Source organism: Hylobates moloch, unplaced genomic scaffold, assembly GCF_009828535.3.
Source record: "Hylobates moloch isolate HMO894 unplaced genomic scaffold, HMol_V3 SCAFFOLD_12, whole genome shotgun sequence".
NCBI classification, from domain to species: Eukaryota; Metazoa; Chordata; class Mammalia; order Primates; family Hylobatidae; genus Hylobates; species Hylobates moloch.
In genome coordinates, this window is record NW_026652287.1 from 93,242,266 (window position 1) to 93,260,421 (window position 18,156).

The 18,156-nt window shown below is 45.1% G+C and overlaps 1 protein-coding gene across 1 annotated transcript in view; it reads right to left on the minus strand.

Annotated features, from left to right (window-relative positions):
* The window catches only part of LOC131380755 (uncharacterized), a 517,791-nt gene that overhangs the window by 443,016 nt on the left and 56,619 nt on the right, over positions 1–18,156 (minus strand). The window contains exon 2 of the mRNA XM_058425058.1: positions 10,949–10,977. Coding sequence (XP_058281041.1) covers positions 10,949–10,977 — 29 coding nt within the window. The remainder of the gene's footprint in view (positions 1–10,948; positions 10,978–18,156) is intronic.

An 18,156-nucleotide genomic window follows, 5' to 3' on the forward strand; every position in this document is an offset into this window, starting at 1 on the left:
CCCCCTTCACCAATAATAGTAATGGGATTAAAAATAAATAGAATTTATTAAATATCTACTGTGTCCCAAAATGGCATGTATTTCTTTTCTTTTTTTTTTTTGTAGAAATGGGGTCTCACTATCTTTGCCCAGGCTGGTCTGGAGCTCTTAGTCTCAAGCAATCCTCTCGCCTCAGCCTCCCAATGCACTGGGATTACAGGCATATGCCGCCCAACGGTGTTTCCTGGACTCACACTGATGTCTCAGGTCTGCCTTTACAAACTACTGGATGTTGAGAAAGTCCTGTAACTTTCCCATACCTCAGCTTTTTCATCTGTAAGTGGGATGACAAAGATACCTACCTTGTACGGTTGTTGTGAGGATGAACTGAGCATATGTAAAACGCTCAGAAAAACACCTAGCATGTTGTAAGAATGATAGAAGTGCCTGCGGCTATCACCAAAATCTCACAACCTTGGTAATACACATTTTTACATCTGAGGAAAACATCTGAGGCTAGACCTGAACTTGCCCCAGGTAACTCATTAGAATGTGGCTGGGGCGGGGGACAGTGGTGAAGGTTCCAACCCAGGTGTGGCAGATTCCAGAGCCTGCGGTCTGAACCAGCCCCTGGTGACCTTTACCCCCAGAGCGGAAGAAAGGCAAACAGGCGGAAGCCCGCAGCCAAGGCCATCGTGCTGCGCATGATCCGTGGCACCCGTCCTTCCCTGACCTTTGCCCACTGGAAAAGCCAATCCCAAAGCAGCCTGGGGTAAAGGGGCGGGGCCTTGTGGTTGGCATAGCAACAGAAATGGGTCAAACTCACCTGGGGATTAGGGCGGGGTTGTTTGTCACTAAGGAATCACTGCTGAATGACACTACAGTGGAGAACCAGAGCCCCGGGCTTTTCTAAACAAACAGCCGTGGTCACTGCTGGATTCAAAGTGCACCGCCGGGGCCGGGCGCGGTGGCTCACGCCTGTAATCCCAGCACTTTGGGAGGCTGAGGCAGGCGGATCACGAGGTCAGGAGATCGAGACCATCCTGGCCAACATGGTGAAACCCCGTCTCTACTAAAAATACAAAAATTAGCTGGGCGTGATGGCGGACGCCTGTAATCCCAGCTACTCAGGAGGCTGAGGCAGGAGAATCACTTGAACCCACGAAGCGGAGGTTACAGTGAGCCGAGATGATGCCACTACACTGCAGCCTGGCGACAGAGCAAGACTCTGTCTAAAAAAAAAAAAAAAATGCGCACCGCCGGGCCCGCCCGCCTCAGCAAGCAATGCTGGTCGGAGCCCTCGAGCAAACAAACTACCTCCGGCGAAAGGAAAGAATGCGGGGACAGAGACCTGTCCTGGGAGAAGCTCCTTAGGAGATGGAGCACCGAAAGATGCCTGACGTTTTTACAACTCCTCTTTGACGTTTGTGTCCCATCTCTTCTCAGAAGGATTAGCCATGTTTTGTGAATTCCAGGTTCCATCTTCAAAAATACCCTTGGATTCTAGTCAATCACCAAAATGGCAGAGACAGCCACCTGAGACCAACTAGAATATCCACACCAGTGGAAGACAGCCCCAGTGGTAAATTTCCTAGATGTACAACTATTGATTTCATGATGTATTATTCCATAAGGTGACTTTAAAACAGGACAAAAGTCATGATTCATATCTTTGTTTCATCTTGTCGTTAATATTATATCTGGTAATTTTCTTGAAAACATAAGCACTTATTTTACAAATTTGTATGCTTTCATAAGTACTTCATTGTAACTTTAATAGTAAATAAACTTTGGGTTTATTAGGGTGTAGGAGAGAAAATCCTACAAACAGAAATAAAACAATTGTGATGAATCATTCATTAATCCCTGGGAGAAGGAGAGTGGGCATACTGTGGGCTTAGGCCCACTAAGAAGGACCTGGATTCACATCCTAGCTTTGTCCATTGTATGTGGCCTTGGGCAGGTCTCATAAGCCGCACTCCTTTGCAAAATGAAGATAACAGTATCTATTTCTGAGAGCTGTTTTCAGAGGATGAAAGTGCGTAACAAGTGCCTTATCTTACACATGGCCCAGTCTTGGCTCAAAAATGTTACTTTTCTTTCTTGAATATCCCCACTTCCTCTTGAACAGCCTCCCCCAAGGCAGTTAGTTGCTCGTCTTTCTCCCTAATCCCCAGATAATTTGTTCTGAACAGAACAATTTTTATCCCGGTAGCTTAGAACAGTGGCCAGCCCACAACAAGTACTTGGTAAGTGTCTGTTTATCTGGACTTGGTTGTGCTATAATTTATGTGCTGACTGAGAGCTCCCAGGGATAGGAACCACGTCAGCTAGCATCTAGCATAGTACCTAGTACATAGGGCCTACTACATAGGCTACACTCAGTAACATAGTTGTGTTACTACGCATTGCACTTCTCATTTTTGCAAGGTACACAAACATATCTGTCTTCAGCAGCCAGGCAGGTGAATTAAGATAAGAGCAATAAAGTCTGTGACAAACTGGAGGCATTCCCATTCAACTAAACAAAAAACACTTTTCTGGCCAAACACAACAATCTGTCCACAGGATTTACCCCTCTACCATAAAACTGCCACCATAAACAAAGCTTTGTAATTAACAAGTTCTTTTTTTTTTTTAATTTTTTTTTTGGGGGGGCAGGGTGTCAATCTGTCTCCCAGGCTGGAAGGCAGGAGTGAAGTGGCATGTGGTTCACAGTAGCTTCAACCTCCTGAGCTCAAGTGATACTCTCATCTCAGCCTCCCAAGTAGCTGGAACCACAATCACATGCCACCATGCTGGGCTAGGTTTTTTATTTTTTGTAGATATGAGGTCTTGCCATGTTACCCAAGCTGGTCTTGAACTCCTGGCCTCAAGCGATCCTCCCACTCCAGCCTTCCAAAGTATTGGGATTATAGGTGTGAGCCACCATGCCCAGCCCACAATTACTTTCTTATATGTTATCTCATTTGATACTTGAGCAATTTTCTGAAGAAAGCATTTTTGAGTTCATTTTACAGGCATCTGATAGAGAAACTGAGACTCAAATACAGAGATTTGTCCAAATCAAACTAAGTTAATAGCCAGCCAGGGATTTGCATTTGTCTTCTAACATCGATCCAGGACTCCTGCTTCTCTTTACAGCATATACTCTTCTTTATATGCTGCTGTTTTTCACTTTATAGTTTTTCTAGGACAAAAACCAAGCTCCAGGGGCCGGGCGCGGTGGCTCACGCTTGTAATCCCAGCACTTTGGGAGGCCGAGGCGGGCGGATCACGAGGTCAGGAGATCGAGACCATGGTGAAACCCCGTCTCTACTAAAAATACAAAAAATTAGCCAGGCATGGTGGCGGGCGCCTGTAGTCCCAGCTACTCGGAGAGGCTGAGGCAGGAGAATGGCGTGAACCTGGGAGGCGGAGCTTGCAGTGAGCCGAGATTGCGCCACTGCACTCCAGCCTGGGCGACAGAGCGAGACTCCGTCTCAAAAAAAAAAAAAAAAAAAAAACCAAGCTCCATCAGAAGGTTAAACCTGTGTCAGGTTTACAGTCCAATGACCGCCATGGGTCATAATCCATCTAGAGCTCTGAGACAGGTGCCTTTATTTTATTTTATTTTATTTTTATTTTTATTTTTTTGAGACGGAGTCTTGCTCTCTCGCCCAGGCTGGAATGCAGTGGCGCAATCTCGGCTCACTGCAAGCTCCGCCTCCCGGGTTCACGCCATTCTCCTGCCTCAGCCTCTCCGAGTAGCTGGGACCACAGGCGCCCGCCACCATGCCTGGCTAATTTTTTGTATTTTTAGTAGAGACGGGGTTTCACCATGGTCTCGATCTCCTGACCTCGTGATCCGCCCGCCTCGGCCTCCCAAAGTGCTGGGATTACAAGCGTGAGCCACCGCGCCCGGCCGACAGGTGCCTTTAGAAACAATGCCCTCTTTGCAACCAGAGGAGCGCGAGTTTTCCTCGAGTCATCAGCATAGAGTCTTGGCAACAACGTATGATGAGCATGATGAGTGGGCTGATAGGAAGAACTCTGCACTCAAATGGCAATGAGGAAGCAGGCTCCTTATATCAACGTGAAGAATCTTTAAAGGAACTTGAGTTTGTAAAGAGAGCGAGAAAAACAAGATAGAGTCTTAGCAACTAGAAGAAACAAGCATCTCATTTCTGTAGGCCAGTGTTGTCCAACAGAAACAAAATGTGAGCTACATATAACATTAAATTTTCTAAATAGTAACATTAAAAAAGTAAAAACAAAAGAAATTAATTTTAATAATACATTATATTTAACCTAATATATCCAATATATTTTTTAACATGTGACCAATATAAAAATTATTAATGAGCTATTTTATTTAATTTTTTTTTTTGAGACAGAGTCTCACTCTGTCACCCAGGCTGTAGTGCAGTGGCTCAGTCTCGGCTCACTGCAACCTTGCCTCCTGGGTTCAAGTGATTCTCCTGCCTCAGCCACCTGAGTAGCTGGGATTAATTAGCATGTGCTACCACGTCTGGCTAATTTTTGTATGTTTAGTAAAGACAGGGTTTCACCATGTTGGCAAGGCTGGTTTTGAAGTCCAAACCTCAAATGATCTACCTTCCTCGGCCTACCAAAGTGTTGGGATTACAGGCGTGAGCCACTGCACCTGTAATTCTTTTTTTAATTTACAGTTCTTTTTTTTTTTGGACAAAGTCTTTGAAATCCAGTGTGCATTTTACATTTACACTCAGTGGCACTGGACATATTTCAAGTATTCAGTAGCAGCTGGGCGTGGTGACTCACACCTATAATCCCAGCACTTTGGGAGACCGAGGCGGGCGGATCACCTGAGGTCAGGAGTTCGAGAACAGCCTGGCCAATATGGTGAAACCCTGTCTCTACTACCAAAAAAAAAAAAAAAAATTAGCCGGGCATGGTGGCGGGCACCTGTATTCCCAGCTACTCGGGAGGCTGAGGCAGGAGAATCGCTTGAATCCGAGGCAGAGATTACATTGAGCCAAGATCACGCCACTGCACTCCAGCCTGGGCGACAGAGCAAGACTCTGTCCAAAAAAAAAGAAAAAAAAGAAGTACTCAGCCACATGTGGCTAGTGGCTGCCATCTTGGACAGCACAGATCTAGGCCAAAGAAATTCCTAAAGGTCTATATTTCTGGCATAGTGGAAATGAATGACATGGCTCTCTTCAAGGCCACTGAGAGGTCTCATTTCCAATCCTGCTAGTCCAGTTTGAAGACTGATCTTTTAGGGTCAACTTCAAACTTTGCCGCCATTTAGAGGGCAGCCGTGTCACTTTCCAGCCAGTTGCTCTGCAAAGCCAATCAGAGCCCATTATGTTTGGCTCCCTGTTTTTGCCGTGCAGGAGTGCAGTCCTCAGCATGTCCCCTTTCAAATACCTATTATTCTGGTGCTGTCTTCAGTGGTGCCATGACTGGCAGTGATTAGGGTGACATTTTTTATGTGTGTGAGTTCACAGAGCAAATTACATAGCGTGAGTGGCATGGTGATTAAGTGGCTGTGTGTAAAGACTAGAATCGCTACATTTGCATGTCTCTGAATAATAAGATTCTTATCTCCATTATGTGGCAATGAGGTCGAAATTGATAGCGCTATTAACTGTTTACACAGTAAGCACAATTTTCTATTCTCTCTCTCTCACAGGTTTCAAAGCAGCCAAAAGCTTTGAGCCCCCTAGCAACCCTCCCAAATAAGTTTTCCATAAGAGATTTCCACAACCCCCTCAATAAATTTTCTGGCTGCCTTCCAGAGCCCACAGATAATCCAATCCACCCTCTTGGTTTCACAGGGAAGAAGCTGCAGTGTAGAGAGGTGAGATTTGTCCAAGGTCACACAGAAAGAAAGGGGGCTGGAAAACAGAGGCCTCCAACAATACCCATTCCTTCTCTGATTTGTGTCCTCTGGCGCCCGGCTGCAGCTTTGGAATAATGAAGTCCCAACTTCCAGCCTACATACATAGTGTGCATTCTGGTCACACACCCATTTTGCTGCTGAAGAGAGGATGAAACTGGCTGAAATTATAATTTGATTCTCCAAACACAAAGACCTTTTCAGTTGACCCTAGAGATGAGCCCTAACTATACTTTGAATCAACAAACATCAATTTTCGCAGCAATGAAATAAATATATGGAGAGAGAGTTATAGTTACAGTGGGTTATAAAACAGGGCAGGGGAAAGCTGTGACTATTTATTTGGCTCTGCTCCTAGCAATGAAGTATTTATCCATCAGCCATGTGGCAGTGACATTTTTGATATGAAGTGCAAGTTTGAATTAATAACTAAAGAGACTGTTTTTAAAAATAGATCATCAGTGTAGCAACCCAAAAATGTATCCAATAAAGTGCTTCACTAGCAATATAGAAAAACATGAGGAGGAAAAAAACCCTCTCCAATTAAATTCTAACTCACCGGTGCTTTAGTGGTGGAACAACCACAACAGCATGAAGGTTAACTGCCTCGGCATAAAAGAGGAGACCGAGTAACGGGATTTGTCAAGTAGATCGTGGCATCAGCTTAACATTTGTGGGAGTTAAACGAATGCATGAACAGTTGTAATGCTGAGTTCCATTAATAAATATGATGGTGAAATGGCCTGGAGTGAAGTATTATTATTTATTATGAACTAAAATGGACTATTTGTTTGTGATATATCTTAAAAGTACTGAGTGCCTTAAAATCACTAGAAGGGTTCATTACCTCTGTATCCCATCAATAACCAAAGATCTTGTCCTAGGAGTCAAAACTGAAGGAGATTCCAGGTAGCATAAAGCACAAGAAAACTGATTCCCATTTAGCAGTGGGTAAAGAAGTTGTGAAATCCTTCAGGACTCCACTTAAACTTTGCTGGATTGAAAGAGGCCCTCCCTGGAACCCATAGTCTAAATTATACTTCTTTGGTATAAGTCACCATATTTTTTTTTTTTTTTTTTTAAGATGGTGTTTCACTCTTGTTGCCCAGGCTGGAGTGCAATGGTGTAATCTGGCTCACTGCAACCTCCGCCTCCCGGGTTCAAGCGATTCTCCTGCCCCAGCCTCCCAAGTAGATGAGATTACAGGCAAGTGCCATCACGCCCGGCTGATTTTGTATTTTTAGTAGAGACAGAGTTTCACCATGTTGCCCAAGCCGGTCTCCAACTCCAGACCTCAAGTAATCTGCCCGCCTTGGCCTCCCAAAGTGCTGGGATTACAGGTGTGAGCCACCGTGCCCAGCTAAGTCACAATATTTCCACATGCACTGTTTCATTTATTGTATTTGTTACACAAAGGTACTTACTACCTGTCTTCTCCACAAAGTCTGTGAACTCTAGCAAGGCAGGTGCCTGTGCACCTAACAGCATATTCATCCATTCACAATGTACCTACAGAGCACCTACTAAGAGTTAGGCAACATAATTCTGCCCTCATATAGTTTACATCCAGATAGGGGGACAGAGATCATAAACAATTAAACAAGCAAGTTGATTTGCTTTTTTTTTTTTTTTTTTTTTTTAGGCAAGGTCTAAAATGAAGATCATGCCACCACTCTCCAGCCTGGACGACTGAGCAAGATTCCATCTGATTTCTATGAGCAAGATTAGGGGATTTTCTTAATTTTTTTTTTCTTTTCCAAGGCAGTCTTGCTCTACTGCCCAGGCTGGAGTGCAGTGGCATGATCTTAGCTCACTGCAACCTCCACCTCCTGGGTTCACGCTGTTCTCCTGCCTCAGCCTCCCGAGTAGCTGGGATTACAGGTGCGCACCACCACGTCTGGCTAATTTTTGTATTTTTAGTAGAGACGGGGTTTCACCATGTTGGCCAGGCTGGTCTCAAACTCCTGACCTCATGATCCACCCACCTCAGCCTCCCAAAGTGCTGGGATTACAGGCGTGAGCCACTATACCTGGCCAAGATTAGGGGTTTTTCTTCTGTAGGTTCTGTAGCATCCTATTTTAGCATTCCTACATTGCTATAATTAATACTAGACATATCCGTCCCACCTGACATGGGTAGGAACTATGTACCAGCCATATTTTTATCCCTTTTTTTCTCTCTCTCTTTTTTAAGAGGCAAGACCTCGCTCTGTCACCCAGGCTGGAGTACAGTGGCATGATCATAACTCACTGCAGCCTTGAACTCCATGCTCAAGGGATCTTCCTGCCTTAGCCACCTAAGTAGCTAGAACTACAGGTGCGTACCACCACACTCAGCTAATTTTTTCACTTTTGTATAGAGACAAAGTCTCACTATGTTCCTTAGACTGGTCTCAAACTCCTGGTCTCAAGCGGTCCTCCTGCCTTGGCCTCAAAGAACTCTGGGTTTACAGGTGTGGGTCACCCTGCCCGGCCTATTCCCATTCATAGTACACCTTCAGTAAATACTTGTCAAAGTAATGACCAAGTAAATGCATTTTTATCTTTTTAGGACACTATTATACATGCCTAGTCCTTACAACCACTATTAGACCAGGGAATTATTGTTAGCATCCCAGGAAAGAAATAAAGTTAGAGTACAGGCTGGGTGCAGTGACCCACACCTGTAATCCCAGCAATTTGGGAGGCTGAGGCAGGAGGATCACTTGAGGCTAGGAATTCGAGACCAGCCTGGGCAGCATAGGGAGACCGCTCTCTACAGAAAAATTTAAAAATTAGCTGGACATCATGGCGTGAGCCTCTGGTCCCAGCTAGTCAGAAGGCTGCTGGGGGTTTGAGGCTGCAGTGAGCCGTGATCATGCCACTACACTACAGTCTGGATGACAGAGCAAGACTCCATCTCAAAAAAAAAAAAAAAAATTAGAGTACAAAGAAGCCATCAACCCAACTTCCAGCTAAGAGACTACAAATGCTGAGGTTCATTTGGAACGTTTGCCCCTTGGTTTATGGGGCACAAAAGATGGCCTGGCTCCCTTAAGCCTTCTTTGGCAGTGAATGAATGGTCCTGCTCATGACTATCCCAGCTCCTACAGCCACTGACCAAGAGGCAGTTCCTGACAGCCATCTGGACTTACACATCACTCCATGACTCACCTATTCATAAGTGTCTCGGGAACTTGCCTCCAAGTGTGTGTGGTGTAGTAACACTCAAGAGAACATAATTCTGAGCATGTGTCATAAACTAATTAGAACAAATTCCTCCCTTTAATTAATTAATTTATTTATTTATTTATTTTTGAGACAGAGTCTCGCTCTGTCACCCAGGCTGGAGTGCAGTGGCACAATCTCGGCTCACTACAACCTCCGCCTCCCAGGTTCAAGCGATTCTCCTGCCTCAGCCTCCCAAGCAGTTGGGATTACAGGGCCCACCACCACACCTGGCTAATTTTTGTATTTTTAATACAGATGGGATTTTGCCCTGTTGGTCAGGCTGGTCTCAAACTCCTGACTTCATGATCCACCTGCCTCAGCCTCCCAAAGTGCTGGGATTACAGGCATGAGCCATCACACCCGGACAATGGGACACTTTTAAGAGAGTCTCAAAAGAATCTCTAAGATTTTGGCCAGACTTGATGGCTCACGCCTGTAATCCCTGCACTTTGGGAGGCCAAAGCGGGTGGATCACCTGAGGTCAGGAGTTCAAGACCAGCCTAGCCTACATGATGAAACCCTGTCTCTACTAAAAATACAAAAAATTAACTGGGCATGGTAGCATGCACCTGTAATCCCAGCTGCTTGGGAGGCTGAGGCAGGAGAATCGCTTCAACTCGGGAGGCAGAGGCTGCAGTGAGCAGAGATGGTGCCACTGCACTCCAGCCTGGGCAACAAGAGCAAAACTCCGTCTCAAAAAAAAAAAAAAGAATCTATAGGTTTTCATCAAAAATTGATGTCCCTGTGACATCTTCTCCCCCAACAAATTAAGGAGGCACCTAGACTTCTCTAGCTAAACTAAGAGGCTCTGAGGACCAAGCACGAATGACCTCTGAAGTTTTCCTTTCTCACTTTCCTAGCTCTCAGCCCAAATACTAGTTATCAAATGGTACCTGGGTAACTTTTGGAGATATTTTTTGTTTGTTTGTTTGTTTGTTTGTTTGTTTTTGAGACAGAGTCTCCCTCTGTCGCCCAGGCTGGAGTGCAGTGACACAATCTCGGCTCACTGCAAGCTCCTCCTCCTGGGTTCACGCCATTCTCCTGCCTCAGCCTCCTGAGTAGCTGGGACTACAGGCGCCCGCCACCACATCTGGCTAATTTTTTGTATTTTTAGTAGAGACGGGGTTTCACCGTGTTAGCCCAGGATGGTCTCGATCTCCTGACCTCGTGATCCACCTGCCTCGGCCTCCCAAAGTGCTGGGATTACAGGCGTGAGCCACCGTGCCCGGACTTTTTTTTTTTTTTTTTTTACTTTCAGAGATATTTAAAGCTTCTAAAGCAAGACTCTTGACACTGCTCTAAGATGAACTTAATCATGATGCACTTTTAAAAACAATGCCTGGGTGTGGTCCAGCTTTGGGTTTATAAACATGCTATCTATTTTTCTTTTTTTTTTTTTTTTTTTTTGAGACGGAGTCTTGCTCTGTCGCCCAGGCTGGAGTGCAGTGGCACAATCTCGGCTCACTGCAAGCTCCGCCTCCCGGGTTCACGCCATTCTCCTGCCTCAGCCTCTCCGAGTAGCTGGGACTACAGGCGCCCGCCACCACGCCCGGCTAATTTTTTGTATTTTTAATAGAGACGGGGTTTCACCGTGGTCTCGATCTCCTGACCTCGTGATCCGCCCGCCTCGGCCTCCCAAAGTGCTGGGATTACAAGCGTGAGCCACCGCGCCCGGCCGGCCATGCTATCTATTTTTCTTCATATTCTTATAAGTAATTCTGCATCATTGCTAACCCATGCAAACGAGTTTTTCATGATTCCTAATGAGCAGCCTCTTAGTCACAGCACAAGACATCCCTCATGATAACAAATATGGAAGGAACTTGTTTCCATCTTGAATACAGACCTTTCTTCTGTCCTAAGATAGAAAGTGGAAAAATCAGAGAAACATGCCTTGTGTAATGTCCCATTTATTCTTCTTTCTGAAAGACAGAAGGTAGGAACTACATTAGATGCATTCTGAGGTTTCCAATTCGGCAATACCAAACAAATGTTACAGGCTAAATTGTGTCACCCAAAATCCATATGTTGAAGTCCTAACCCCCAGTACTTTAGAGTGTGACATTGTTTGGAGATAACAGCCTTTCAACAGGTGATGAAGTTAAAATGACACCCTTTAGGGTGGGTCATAATCCAACCTTACTGGTGTCCTTATAAGAAGAGGAGATCAGGACTCAGACTGGACACGAAGGGAAGACCATGTGAGGACACAGCGAGACGGTGGCAAGCCAAGGGGAGGGGCCTCAGCGGAAACCAGGCCTACGGACCCCTTGACCTTCCATTCCAGCCTCCACAACCATCAGAAAATAAATTTCTGTTGTTCAAGCCGATGAGCCTCTGGTATATTATTATAGCAGCCTGTGGTATATTGTTATGGCAGCCTGGCAAACTAATACAACAAATGATTTTTAAATGTTAGAGCAATGTTACAATCCTAGTGCATGATGCATTTTGTTTGTTTGTGTATTTGTTTGTTTGTTTGGGTTTTTGTTTTTTGTTTTGTTTTGTTGAAATAGGGTCTCATTCTGTTGCCCAGGCTGGAGTGCAGTGGCATGATTTCAGCTCACTGCAACCTCTGCCTCTCCAGCTCAGGCGATCCTCTTGCCTCAAGCCTCTTGAGTAGCTGGGACTACAGGTATGTGCCACCATGCTCAGCTACTTTTTAAATTTTTTGTAAAGATGAGGTCTCACTATATTGCCCAGGCCAATCTCAAACTCCTAAACTCAAGCAATCCTCCTGCCTCTGCCTCCCAAAGTGCTGGGATTACAGAAGTGAGCCCGGCCGTCATGTGTTTTATCTGCCATTTTGGCTAACAATGTTTTGACTCAACATCTATAATACAAATATTTTAAGTAAATAACACCAATACTAATTAATTTGGGTTAAGAAATAATTTTTGGTGTGAATGCCATTAAGCCAATTTAAATTTTTAGTCCATTTTCTATGGAGAACAATGAAACCATTTTCAGCTTTTTCCATTTTAGGTTTTATTCAGCCACAGTTAACTGTCACTAATCAATTTTTATGAACATACATTTCATGACAAAGATATGATACATCAATGAATGTTTTGCCCAAATATAATTTGAACAACTGTGGCCTTTTATAATCTTTCTGCTGCAGTTAGTATTTATATTATATGGAAAAATTTATCAAATTTTTCAGGTCAAATTTTACAGGTAAAATTTTAGTCTTTGGTCATTTTTTAAAAATAATAGTTGTATTAAGACATAATTCCCTAACCATAAATTTTATCCTTTTAAAGTGTACAGCTAACTGGTTTTAAGTATCTACAAAGTTTATGCACCTATCACCACTATCAAACTCCAGAATATTTTCTTTTTTCTTTCTTTTTTTTTTTTTTTTGAGACAGAGACTCACTCTGTTGCCCAGGTTGGAATGCAATGGCACGATCTCAGCTCACTGCAACCTCCACCTGCTGGGTTCAAGCGATTCTTCTGCCTCGGCCTCTGGAGTAACTGGGATCACAGGCACGCACCAGCACTCCTGGCTAATTTTTGTATTTTTAGTAGAGATGGGGTTTCACCATATTGGCCAGGCTGGTCTTGAACTCCTGACCTCAAGTGATCCACCCGCCTTGGACTCCCAAAGTGCTGGGATTACAGGCGTGAGCCACCGCACCTGGCCAAATTCCAGAACATTTTCATCATTCTTAAAACATACTTCCCATTTCTCCTTCCATGTCTCCCAGCCTGTGGCAACTACCAATCTACTCTCTATGGACTCACCTACTCTGGGCATTGCACATTCAGTCATGTGTTACTTAACAACAGGGATACCTTCAGAGAAATGTGTCGCCGGGTGGTTTTTGTTGTTATGTGAACCTCATAGGTGCATTTATACAAACCTAGAAGGAATAGTCTACTGCAGACCTAGGCTATTGTAACACAATGGTGAGTATTTGTGTATCTAAACATATCTAAACATAGAACAGATATACTGAAAATGGCCAGATATGGTGGCTCACGCCTGTAATCCCAGCACTTTGGGAGGCCGAGACAGGTGGATCACTTGAGGCCAGGAGTTCAAGACTATCCTGGCCAACATGGCGAAACCCCGTCTCTACTAAAAATACAAAAATTAGCTGGGCGTGGTGGCACACACCTGTAATCCCAGCTACTCGGGGGGCTGAGGCAGGAAAATTGCTTGAACCTGGGAGTTGGAGGTTGCAGTGAGCCAAGATTGCGTCACTGCACTCCAGCCTGGGTGACAGAGCAAGACTCTGGCACAAAAAAAAAAAAAAGAATTTTTAAAATATTTATAGCTGGTTGAAAAACTCAAAAGAGGCATAATATTTTTGTAATTCATGAAAATTATATAACTCCTGACCTCAGGTGAGCCGACTGCCTGGGCCTCCCAAAGTGCTGGGATTACAGGCATGAACCACCGTGCCCGGCCTGAGTCCTACCCTTTTAAAACAGTCCCTCCAGGTTAAGATCACCAGATATTTTGGCAAATTGTAAGATATCTATTTGTATATGATTTTTCATGAATTCATGAAGTAGTTCTCATCATTTTTTTTTTTTTTAAACAGAGCCTAGCACTGTTGCCCAGGCTGGAGTGCAGTGGTGCCATCACAGCTCACTGCAACTTCGAAGTCCTCTGCTCGAGTGATTCTACCACCTCAGCCTCCCGAGTAGCTGGGACTATAGTGCGAGCCACCACACCTGACTAATTTTTGTATTTTTTGTAGAGATAGGGTTTCACCTTGTTGCCCAGACTGGTCTTCAACTCCTGGCTCAAGTGATCCACCTGCCTTGGCCTCCCAAATTGCTGGGATTACAGGCATGAGCCACCATACTCAGCTCATAAATTTGATCAATACAGTCCAAAGACCTAACTTTAGGTATATAAAGTACAGCTCATGCGTTGATGCAAGTAATGTGTAGAAGTTTCCATTCTGACATCCTGCACACAATCCCACCTCAATCCCAAACAACCTTTACAAAAAACAAAATTTTTTCAGAGTGAATCTCCCTAAGTCTGTGGTAGCCCTTTCTTAGGAAGGTCCCCAGGCATTGTGGGGGTGGCAGAAATACTGAGTGGCTGTCCGAGGAATGACCCTCTTTATTCTTACATACTAGCACAATATTCAGGGTTACTGGAAGACATAGCTGAACCAGAAAATGTCTGTGTCTCCATGAACCTTGCTGCCTTGTTGCCTGGCTGTGTTCTTCCTTGAGCCTGGAATAAATCTTTTTTTTTTTTTTTTCTTTGAGATGGGAGTCTCGCTCTGTCGCCCAGGCTGGAGTGCGATGGCACAATTTCGGCTCACTGCAACCTCCGCCTCCCAGGTTCAAGCAATTCTCCTGCCTCAGCCTCCCAAAATAGCTGGGACCACAGGTGCACGCCACCATGTCTGGCAAATTTTTGTATTTTTAGTAAAGATGGGATTTCGCCATGTTGGCCAGGCTAGTCTCCAACTCCTGGCCTCAAGGGATCCGCCCACCTCGGCCTCCCAAAGTGCTGGGATTACAGGCTTGAGCCACTGCAAGCCTGGAATAAACCTTCCCCCAGTCTCTGCCTACTGAGAACTAGACATCCTTCAAGAACATCTACGTCTTCACTTCACTTATTTATTTATAGTATCACAGTCACTAAAGTTCCAGGAAGTCACAGAATCATAGCTATGAATGCTAGAAGGAACCATAGACAGTCGAATCCAGGGGTTGCAAACTCAAAGGCCTATAGTAGCTGCACAGGTTATTGATAGAAAGAAGACTGCCAGATGGGGGCTGGGGAGATGAGCAAAGAATAGAGCCATTTAGAGAGGGCAGATACTCAGTTCAAGTGGGCTGTTGCCAACTGGTACATGTGGCCCAATATGCCAGATTGGTTTTAATATATTTTTTAAGTCGATTATTCAGGTTTTCATGAGTTACCACTCTTTATTTTAATTTTGGTAAAATATACATAACATAAAAACTTACCATCTAACGATTTTTTTTTTTTTTTTTTTTGAGACGGAGTCTCGCTCTGTCACCCAGGCTGGAGTGCAGTGGCGCGATCTCGGCTCACTGCAAGTTCCGCCTCCCGGGTTCAAGCCATTCTCCTGCCTTAGCCTCCCGAGTAGCTGGGACTACAGGCGCCCACCACCACACCCGGCTAATTTTTTGTATTTTTAGTAGAGACGGGGTTTCACCGTGTTAGCCAGGATGGTCTCAATCTCCTGACCTCGTGATCCTCCCGCCTCGGCCTCCCAAAGTGCTGGGATTACAGGCGTGAGCCACCGCGCCCGGCCCATCTAACGATTTTTATGCATCCAGCTGAGAAGTGTTAAATACTATCACATTGCTGTGCAACATTTTAAACTTGCAAAACTGAAACTCTAGACCCACTGAACAATAATTCCCCCTCTTCTCCCCCATCCCTGGTATCCACCATTCCATTTTCTGTTTCTGATTTTAACTATTCTAGGTACCTCATAAAAATGAAATCAGGTCAGGCACAGTGGCTCATGCCTGTAATCCTAGCACTTTGGGAGGCCGAGGTGGAAGGACCACTTGAGCCCAGGGGTTTGAGACCAACTTGGGCAACACAGCAAGACCCCATCTCTACAAAAAATGTATCTATATATAAATAATAAATTAATACTGGGCATAGTGTCACGTGCCTATCGTCGTAACTGCTTTGGAGGCTAAGGCAGGAGGATGACTTGAGTCCAGGATATCAAAGCTGCTGCAGTGAGCCATAATCTTATCACAGCACTCCAGAAGAAAGAAAGTGGAATCACACAGAATTTGTCTTTTTATGACTGGCTTATTTCACTCTGTATAATGTCCTCAAGACTCATTCATGTTGTAGCATGTGTCTGAATTTCCTTTTTTTTTTTTTTTTGAGACAGCGTCTCACTCTGTCACCCAGGCTGGAGTGCACTGGCACAATCTCAACTCACTGCAGCCTCGACTTCTGGGGTTTTGACAATCCTCCCACCTCAGCCTCCCAAGTAGCTGGGACCGTAGGTACGCTCCATCACTCCTGGCTAATTTTCATATTTTTGGTCAAGATGGTGTTTTGCCATGTTGCCTAGGTTGGTCTCCAACTCCTGACCTCAAGTGATCCACCTGCCTCAGCCTGCCAAAGTGCTGGAGTTACAGGCATGAGCCACCATGCCCAGCCTCCATCTTTTTAAGGCTGCATAATATTTTATTGTATATATAGTCCACATTTTTTTGCATTCATCCCTCAATAAACACTTGGTTGCTTCTACCTTTGGCTGTGTGAATGATGCTGCTACCAGCATGAGTATACAAATAATGTATCTTTTTTTTTATTTTGAGACAGAGTTTCACTCTTGTTGCCCAGGATGGAGTGCAATGGCACAATCTCGGCTCACAGCAACCTCTACCTCCCGGGTTCAAGCGATTCTTCTGCCTCAGTCTCCCAAGTGCTGGGATTATAGGCTTGCACCACCACGCCCAGCTAATTTTGTATTTTTAGTAGAGACGGGGTTTCTCCGTGTTGGTCAGGCTGGTCTCAAACTCCCAACCTCAGGTGATCCACCCACCTCGGCCTCCCAAAGTGCTGGGATTGCAGAAGTGAGCCACCGTGCCTGGTGAAGTATACAAATAATATATCTTTTGAGTTCCTGCTTTCAATTCTTTTGGGCGTATATCCAGAAGTGGAATTGTTGGATCACGTGGTAATTCTATTTTTTTTTTTTTTTTTTTTAGGAACCACCATACTGTTTTCCATAGCAGCTGCACCATTTCACATTAATACTAACAGTACACAGCATTCCAATTTTTCCACATCCTCACCAGCATTTGTTGTTTTTTGTTCTTTTGATAATACCCATCCTAGTGGGTATGAAGCAGTAGTATCTCATTGTGGTTTTGATTTGTATTTCTCTAATGATTAGTGATGTCAAGCATATTTTGATGTGCTTGTTGGCCATTTTTTTTTTTTTTTTTTTTTTTTGAGACGGAGTCTCGCTCTGTCCCCTAGGCTGGAGTGCAGTGGCACGATCTCGGCTCACTGCAACCTCCGCCTCCCGGGTTCACGCCATTCTCCTGCCTCAGCCTCTCCGAGTAGCTGGGACTACAGGTGCCCGCCACCACGCCCGGCTATTTTTTTGTATTTTTAGTAGAGACGGGGTTTCACCGTGGTCTTGATCTCCTGACCTCATGATCCGCCCGCCTCGGCCTCCCAAAGTGCTGGGATTACAAGCGTGAGCCACTGCGCCCGGCCGGCCATTTTTAAAATTAGATTGTTTTACTATTGTTGAGCCCATTTTTAAATGATGAACACTAGTTTAAATTTTATAAACACAAACAAACAAAAAATGGCCAGGTGCAGTGGCTCACACCTGTAATCCTAGCACTTCGGGAGGCTGAAGTGGGCAGATCATTTGACTTCAGGAGTTTGAGACCAGCCTGAGCGACATGGGAAAACCTCATCTGTACAAAAAAATACAAAAATTAGCCAATTTAGTGGCACGCGCCTGTAGTCCCAGCTACTCAGGAGGCTGAGGTGGGAGGATCACTTGAGCCCAGGAGGCAGAGGTTGCAGCGAGCAGAGATCGTGCCACTGCACTCCAGCATGGGTTACAGAGCAAGACCCTGTCTCAAACAACAAAAAACAAACAAAAAAACCACCGTAACACCATGTGGATAAAATACATGCTTTCAGGCAGTATATGGCCTGGAGACCTCCATTTGGTGACCTCATCTAGGCCCAAAAAACTCATCTTCCAAACAAGGAAACCAAAGCCTAGATCATAAAGCCAACAGTTGCACATGGCTATCTGATATCTGAGCCAGCATTAAATCTGAGGTCCTCTAGTGCACAAGGCATTAAGAATACTCACCAGAGCCACTGCCCAGCCACCCCGTCTGGGAAGTGAGGAGCGCCTCTGCCCGGCTGCCTCGTCTGGGAAGAAGTGAGGAGCGCCTCTGCCCGGCCGCCCCGTCTGAGAAGTGAGGAGCGCCTCTGCCCGGCCGCCGCATCCGGGAAGAAGTGAGGAGCGCCTCTGCCCGGCCGCCCCGTCTGGGAAGTGAGGAGCGCCTCTGCCCGGCCGCCCCGTCCGGGAAGAAGTGAGGAGCGCCTCTGCCCGGCCGCCCCGTCCGGGAAGAAGTGA